The sequence below is a fragment of the Nyctereutes procyonoides genome, unplaced genomic scaffold, assembly GCF_905146905.1.
Source record: "Nyctereutes procyonoides isolate TBG_1078 unplaced genomic scaffold, NYPRO_anot_genome, whole genome shotgun sequence".
NCBI classification, from domain to species: Eukaryota; Metazoa; Chordata; class Mammalia; order Carnivora; family Canidae; genus Nyctereutes; species Nyctereutes procyonoides.
This window is the reverse complement of record NW_026575041.1, coordinates 3719952-3728340: the sequence shown is the minus strand read 5'-3', so window position 1 is coordinate 3728340 and position 8389 is coordinate 3719952. Positions and strand designations below refer to the sequence as shown.

The 8389-nt window shown below is 43.4% G+C and overlaps 1 protein-coding gene across 4 annotated transcripts in view; it reads left to right on the top strand.

The window, feature by feature from the left end:
• Positions 1-78: 78 nt before the first annotated feature.
• XRRA1 (X-ray radiation resistance associated 1) overlaps positions 79-8389 on the top strand; it is a 61542-nt gene continuing 53231 nt past the window's right edge. For all 4 annotated transcript variants that reach the window (XM_055320682.1, XM_055320683.1, XM_055320681.1 and 1 more), the window contains exons 1-3: positions 79-248; positions 3242-3297; positions 6569-6666. In XM_055320682.1, coding sequence (XP_055176657.1) covers positions 6573-6666 — 94 coding nt within the window. In that variant the 5' untranslated portion in view covers positions 79-248; positions 3242-3297; positions 6569-6572. The remainder of the gene's footprint in view (positions 249-3241; positions 3298-6568; positions 6667-8389) is intronic.

The following is an 8389-nucleotide window of genomic DNA, read 5'->3' as shown; positions in this document are numbered from 1 at the left end:
GACGTGAGGCGGCCAGCGGAAGTGGCCGCGGGGCTTGCCGGGACTTAGAGTAGTTCGAAGCTCAGTCCACCGGTTGCCGCCTACGCCGCCTGCTGCCGCGTCGCGGTTACCAAGGGATAGAAGAGGTAGTGGTAGGCGCCACCGTGGAGCCGCTCGGACATCGCCGGGAGGGTCGTAGGCGCGCTGCCCGCGTCGCCGGGACGCAGCCTCTGCGGACGCCTCGGAGGCGGAAGCGACGACGGAGGCAGGTGCGGCTGGAAGCTTAGTTTGCGTGAGGAATTAGGAGTCTCTTCACCCCGCAAAAGAGTTTCCAAAGGGGCGGCGGGAGCTCCAGCCCTGTTACAGCACTTACTGGTGATTCTGACTGTCAGAGAGAGGTGACTGTCATCTAAGGTGTTAGTAATGTTTTCGTGCTGTAGAGAACTCACATTTGCTGAGTGTCCACCGTCGGCCGGGCTCTGTAGCCGTCCTCTCGTAGTCCCTTAGCAGCCCGGTCGGATGAGGAAATTAAGCTTTACCAAGGCGGGATAGCATGTATCAGAACCTGGTTTAGAAGCCAGGGCGTTTTAACGACCCTCCCCCCCCTTGGTATGTTCCCTCTGCCACTCTGCTTTTTATTTATTTATTCTTTAAAGTATTTTATTTATTCATGAGAGACACAGGAGGAGGGAGAAGCAGGCTCCATGCAGGGAGCCTGACGTGGGACTCGATCCCGAGTCTCCAGGATCAGGCCCTGGGCTGAAGGCAGCGCTAAACCGCTGAGCCACCCAGGCTGCCCTGCCACTCTGCTTTTAATAGCTTTAGGATGTAACAGTATTCTAGATTTTTATTAATTCATTTTTTTCCACAATTTTTTTTTTTTTTTGAGAGGGGAAGTGCACTGGGGAGCGAGGTGGGCAAAGGAGCAGAGGGAAAGGGAGAGAGAGATTTTTTTTTTCTATTTTAAGATCTTATTTATCTGAGAGAGAAGGCACAAGCAGGAGGGAGAGGGAGAAGTAGGCTCCTTGCTGAGCAGGGAGTGGCTGGGCTCTATCCCAGGACTCTGAGATTATGACCTGAACCTAAGGCAGACAGATGCTTAACCAACTGAGCTACCCGGGTGCCCCTGAGAGAGAGAATTTTTTTTTTTTAAGATTTGATTTATTCATGAGAGACACAGAGAGAGGCAGATTCCTCACAGGGAGCCCAATGTGGAACTTGATCCCTGGACCCCTAGGATCACGCCCTGAGCCAAAGGCAGACACTCAACCTCTGAGCCCCCCAGTCCTCCCCGAGAGAGAGAATCTTAAGCAGGCTCCACACCCAGAGTGGGGCTGGATCTCACCACCCAGAGATCACGACCTGAGCTAAAGTCAAGAGTACACTGCTTAACCACCTGAGCCACCAGGCACCGTGTTTCCATAAATATTTATTTATTTTTTAAAAAAAAGATTTTAATTTTTTTATTTATTTATGATAGTCATACAGTGAGAGAGAGAGAGAGAGAGAGAGAGAGAGAGAGAGAGAGAGAGAGAGAGAGGCGCAGAGACACAAGCAGGCTCCATGCACCGGGAGCCCGACGTGGGACTCCATCCCGGGTCTCCAGGATCGTGCCCTGGGCCAAAGGCAGGCGCCAAACCGCTGCGCCACCCAGGGATCCCTCCATAAATATTTATTGAAGTGTACTAAGGGATACTGGAAGAGTTCACTACTCTCTTGGGACATCTATTCTAGTGACCTAGAGTTATCACATAACGGGATTATACTATGATCTCTTACATTGCAGCACTTGGTCATTTGTTTTTTTAATCACTGTGAATCCCTCCTAAGTGTCAAAATATTGAAAAAATACTGAGTGCTTACTATGTAGCAGTCACTGTTCTGGTCACGGGATGTATTCTTAAATAATATGCAAAATATAGGCAAAATACCTGTCTTGATGAAGCTAACATTTGTGTGATAATCATTTTCACTAAATAATATTATACGAGATTTCTTCACCTCTGTGAAGCAATCCAGGTACCCCTATATCTTTTTGCTTTTTATCTTTTACACCTTCTCATTTTTCATGACCCAGCTCTAATGTCACTTGCTCTGTGAAACCTTTCCTGATCCTTATTTTTTCCTTCTTTGCAGACAGAATGAAGAACTCCATGGCATTGAGTTTATGGTTCAGTTTAGTTCAGTAAACACTCATTGAACCTCTTCAATGGGCAAGACCCTGTATGAAGTGCTGGGGATAAAGATATAGGTAGGACCTAGGCCTGGCCTTTGAGGGGCTCACAGCCTGGAATTGGGAGTGTGAGGAGTGGGGAACAGACAGGTAACTACAGCATGGTGGAGTGTTCCAATTAAGAGGTGGACTGAGGTGGTAGCACAGAGAAGGGTCAACCTGAGGAGGGGGAGATCCAGGAAAGTTGTCTGTATGAGCTAGGCGAAGAAGAGGGGCAGAAGTGTCATAGACCAAAGGAATGGAGCAGCATATGGATGTAAATGAGCATCATTACTTTGTGTGTGTTTGTGTGTGCATGTGTGAGAAAGAGGGGTGGGGGGAGACGTTACAATTAACACTGAGATTAGCTGCTTCAAGTTTGAGATAGAGACCCGAGGTAGCTGAAGATAACTAGGCAGGCAGCCTTTAAGTTTGGAACTTGGACTTTCTTTTTCCTACCATCCAGATAAAGTTCATACTTTCTTTAGGGTTACTTTCTAGACCAGGTAACATGGGGATTATGTGCCTTTCCTAGCCCATTTGTTGTAAATCCACACCTTCTCACCTGGTATTCTTTACTGTGACTTGGAATTTCCCAATGAATTAGTTGTGTCTGGGTCTCTATGCCCTCCACAGGTGTGAGTCTAAGTCATCCTTTATTTATGTATAGCGAATATCTTTTCCCAAATTGTGTCTTATCTTTCAACTCTGTCTTTGCTGTTTTTATCGTACATAGATTTATTTTGTATTAATTATATTAAAAGATCCTTCCTTCCTGATTTGTGATTTGCACATCTTATTTAAGCACTGTAGCCTCACTTCATCATCACAAAATTACTCTCTTGTTCCACCTTCCCGTCCATGTTTCTGTCTCAATCTATTTCTGGGATCTTTAGTTTTGTGGGGTTTTTTTTTAAGGCCCCAGCTGAGACATATTTTGGAGCCCAGCTGAGACACGTTTTGGAGCCAACATGAGTAGGATGTAACTAATGAGAAAGTTCAAGAGCTCTGAATGGCAGGCTAAGAAGGAGTGTAATATCTATTTTACAGGTGAAGAAACAAAAAAAAAAGGAAGTCAAGGGGTCTTTCCCAAAGTTGAAGATCAAGTAAGTACTATACAGATCAGAATCAAGGTCCTTATATACTGTAAGTCGCTGGAGTCTTCTCCCAACAGTCATCATCTCTAACATTCCCCAGCCAGCTATTTACTCATTCATCCATTCACCTGTGTAGCAGATAGATATGGTTAATCACAAGAGAGATTTCCTGAAAGACAGATTGACTGAATGATTATCGATCTTTCCCCATCCATCTATCCGTTCATCTTCCCAACACATTTTTAGTGAATTCTAGGTTCAATGGTAGCCTCTGGAATTATATAGGTAAGTAAGATATCAGGGGACCCACAGCAGGTGAGAAGTTGATTAAGGGGAACAAACAATTATAATAAAGGGATAAGCATTATACTAAGAGAGGTATAGAGTATTGTGGGAACACACAGTGCATCCAACCCTTTTTGGGATGGTAAAAGGTCAGAAAATTCATAGTGCCCTGTGTTGAACCAGAGGAGATACCAACATCACTCATTTATTCCACAGATAATTGTGGGATCTGTTATGTGCTAGGTACTGTGTTAGGTACTGGGAATAAAGAAGTGAGTGTCATAGGTGCTCTTTTTCCTTTAAAGGAATTTAGAATCTAGTTAGGGAGATCAGAAATATGTATAAAAACCTTTGGGCCCTGGGAATACATTTTATCCTTCATTTGGCTCACACATGTTTATTGGGTATTTCCTATAAGCATCCCAGAGGTGAAAGAGAGATGGTGGATTGGATATGTTTCCAGACTTGGAGGTTCACAGACCACTGAAGGAACCCCTTCATGATTGATAGTAATCTTTTGAGGTAGAAAGGGCTCCAGCCATGAAAGAGCTAGGAAAAAAAATCCAGCATTTAGCCAAAGTAGCTGATTTCCCTCTAGAAGGTTTAGTGAAGACGTTGTGGAAAGGATAGCATCTGGACCATGTCTAGAAAGAAGCTTTTTAAAAATTTATTACCTCATTTACTTCTTATAGTAATTCTCCAAGGCACAGGTTTTTATCTTCATTTTACATGTGAGAAATTTGAGGCATGAAGAGATAAAGGGATTGCCTAGACACTCAGCTTGGTGGCAGAAACTAGACTCAAATTTAAGCCTCCTATCTCCAACAAAATTGTTGCCTTTCCTACTGCACCACTCTACATATTTATCACTTTCAGAAAACATTTTCTCAGGACATCTGATCCTATCTCTCCACTCTACTCCTTCCTTTTACTGAATCTCATTCCAGACCCTCATTTCAGGAACCACATTGTCCTAGCCAGGTACTTACAGGGTAAGTCTCTGACTCTGCTGAAAGTTATCTGCAGTTGTTTCAAAGCAAATTGGGGAATGCCTGGATCTCTTTATTATTTTTTTAAGATTGTATTTATTTATTTGAGAGAGAGAGAGAGAGAGAGAGAGAGCAGAACAAGACAGCACGAGGGAGGGCAAGCAGAGGGAGAGGCACAAGCAGACTACCTGCTGAGCAAGGAGCCTGACTTAGGCTTGATCCCAGGATCCCAGGATCATGACCTGAGCCAAAAGCTCTCACCTAATCCACTGAGCCACCCAGGTGCCCCCTGGCTGGATCTCTCTCTCTGTCTCTCTCTTTCTCTCTGTCTCTGTCTCTCTTTTTTGTTTTTGTTATTTTTTTTGGCTGGATCTCTTTAAAGAAAAATCTCAAATCTCTAAGAGCTCAAGATTTAAGAAATTTAGATCCTGCATTAGAGATTTATATCTAACAGAAGTAGCATTTAAACCATCTTTTTTTTTTTTTTTTGAGAGGGAGAGGGTAGGGAGGGGACAGAGGGAGACAGAATCTTAAGCTGGCTCCATGCCCAATGCGGAACTCAGTCTCACAAACCTGAGATCATGACTTGAGCCAAAATCAAGAGTTGGATGCTTAACCAACTGAGCCATCCAGGCACCCCTGAACTGAATCTTAAAGCATGAAAGTAACCAGGTGAGATGGAAAAGGCTATTCTAGTCCAAAGAAACAAAGGCAGGAAAGACTGAATGTGTTTGGAGAATAGAAAATGATTCTCTGAGCCTGTTGAGTGGCGTTGACTGGAGCTAGAAAGGTTAGGACATGGGACTCCAGGGGCCTTCAAGAGCAGGCTCAAGTTTGCTCAGTGGGAATCCAATCAGAAGACTGTTGCAATATTCTAGGTGGGTGAGTAAAATATTTAGGAGAAACAGTGAGAGACAGAGAAAAGTAACATTACAGTAGTTTTTCTGGGGACGCCTGGGTGACTCAGTGGTTGAGCGTAGGCCTTTGGCTCGGGGCATGGTCCGAGAATCCTAGGATCAAGTCCTACATTGGGCTCCCTGCAGGGAGCCTGCTTCTCCCTCTGCCTCTGCCTCTCTCTGTGTCTCTCATGAATAAATAAATAAAATCTTAAAAAAAAACCAGTTTTTCTGAGCTAGAATTGTCTTGACTAAGTGACCAGTTGATGGAATCTGATTCAATCTAGCATTATTTTTGTCAGATCTCTCTCTCTAGAGCACAGGTTGGGTCATGGCTTTCCCCAGCTCAGATAACGTCCATGGCTCTCAGTTACCTACAAGGGGAAGCCTGAGCTCCTAGGCCTGGTGCTAAAAGCCTTCAAGAGCAGGCACCATCCTTTCTGTGTAGCCTTATTATCCCAAACTCCCAAATATACATCCTTCTCCTTCCTGGATTGAGTTGTTTCTTTACTGCAGCAAATGTGCCCACTACCATGCCCTTAGTCCTATGGCCCTTTTTGTTTGGAAAGCTTATTCTTTATTAGCAAACTCAGTTCATCTCTCAAATCCTATTTATGCAGTTCATATATTAATTTTCATGACATCTTGCCTAAAACGTGAGCCCCCTCTTCCCCGAAGTCTGTTAAAACAAAGAACATTTCTAGCGAGCACTTAGTATGTACTGAGCACTACCATTCTAACTTGATCCTCTCATCTGTCTATTAAGGTAGGTGTTACTACTTCCAATTTACAGGTGAGGAAACAGGCTCAGAGGGGTAGAGGAGCATACCCATAGAGTGAGGAAAGACAGGATTCAAACCAGGTTTGTCTGAATCCAAAGGTGTTCTGTATAGTGTTCCAATGAGTTAGGATTGATTTGAACCAAAAAACCCAAGGCCCTTGGTCTCCTTCTTCATTCAAAGAGCCAGCCCATTTCTGAAACAGGAGACTCCTGGGCCTCAGAGATAGGATATGATGCTCCTGGTGAGCTCACAAGCCACATTGGTTGAGAGAACTATGGTGCCCCTTCTCAGTGCTTCTACTTCCTCACTTTCCTTTCTTGACTCTCAGGGAAATGACCTCTTCAGGAATATACAAGCTGGATAACGGGAAGCCTTACCTGAACAACTGCTTTCCAGCCAAAAATCTCCTTCGGACTCCAGAGGAAGGTCAGGTGACTTCTCTAATTGATACCTTTGCTTCACACCCAGCTCCCACATCTATTCCTTCCTCTCCAATCCATTTATTACTGTTCCCTGCACTACCTGACCCCATCCCTTTCCATCCATCTTCCCTCAGTAGCCTCAGGGAGCTTTCTAAAATGCACATCGAACCACAGTGTTCCATTCTGTTCAGTGACTTCTCATTGCTGGCTCCATTACCTGATATTCTGTATTCAGAGTCTAAACTGCCCTTATCCTTTGCTACAATCCCATTCCTTTATGTATGGCCTATATCCCATAGTACTTTCTTTTCACATAGCTTGTTTTATTTTCCCAGAATGTTCCAGCTCTCATTCTAGTTATCCAAACTTTTCCCATTCCACAAAACCCAGATCTTCTTCCTGTCTAGCTACTCCAGCCCTCAATGACCATACTCTCTTGTGAGCTGTCTTCCTGTTTATTACTCTGCCAAGCTCCTAAATAAAATGGCTATATAAAATGACTCTGCTAAGTAGTTTTTCAAGCATTCATCTAGTTAAAAACTCCCATGGGGCAGGGACTCCTCATAACTCCGGGCAGAGCCCTACAGATGGAACACTGCCGAGAAGTATGAGTTCAGCAGATTGGATTTGTTGATTTGAAAGAGTAGAGAAAGGGGGAAGTACCCCTTGTTTACTCTAGATGAAATAATTTGCTGGTTACTTTTTATGTGGAATATTAGAAGAACTTTCTCCTCCAATCCATCCTCCCAGCTTCTCTAGAGTGATTTCTTTTATCACATAGAGACATCTGGCCACCTACCTGTTTAAAACCCTCCTGTGGAGCTCTCAGTATGAACTCACAATTGCATCCCCACACCCTCTTCCACACAGAGATGGACAATAGAGAAATTAATACAGCCATGTGCATCTACATGTGTTAGTATATATATATATATATGTATATTTCTGGTCCACTGAGAACACCTCATTCACAAAGAGTATACATGGCCCCTAGATCTTGGTTTCTGGATAGATCTTGGTTTCTCCAGAGAAAAAGTTGTTTCCAAGGCTGGGGCCAGAAAAATACAAATTGTACCTGGAACGTCGTATAGTGACAGGAAGTACAGAAGTGCTCAGAGAAATGATGATTGCATGTCAGAAGGACAGAGGACCTAACCTGAAGAAGCTCTCAATAGCTAAAGTTAGGACAACCTAAACCACAAAATAAATATAGATAGTATTGGGTTGTAAACTATACAATAAGTAAATATTCATGAGCCCATACTGACACAAATAAATATTTGTATATGTAAATAAGTATAGAAGGAACAGCTCTTCCAACAGTAGAATTTCAGTTAGTAAATATAGATGGAATGAAGGAAATAGAAAATCACTGTTAAAAGATCACAATAATACTTTTTACAGGTACGCTTCTAATGGGTGTTGTAGCAGGACTCTCCAGCAAAATAGAACCAATAGGATATGTATTTAATATCCTACTCATTCTGTTTTCATATTCATATATGTGTATGCACACATACATTATCTGTGTTAAGGAATTCTTATGAAATGATGGGGGCTGGAAAGACTGAAATCTGTAGGGTAGGCAAGCTGAAAACTCAGGGACATATTGACATCACCTGCCATCTGATAGGATGTGCCAAGAAGGGCACCATGTCACTTCTGTGGTAGTTTTGCCAAAGCACAGAGCCTTCATCTAATTATGGGAAAGCATCAAACAAATTCAA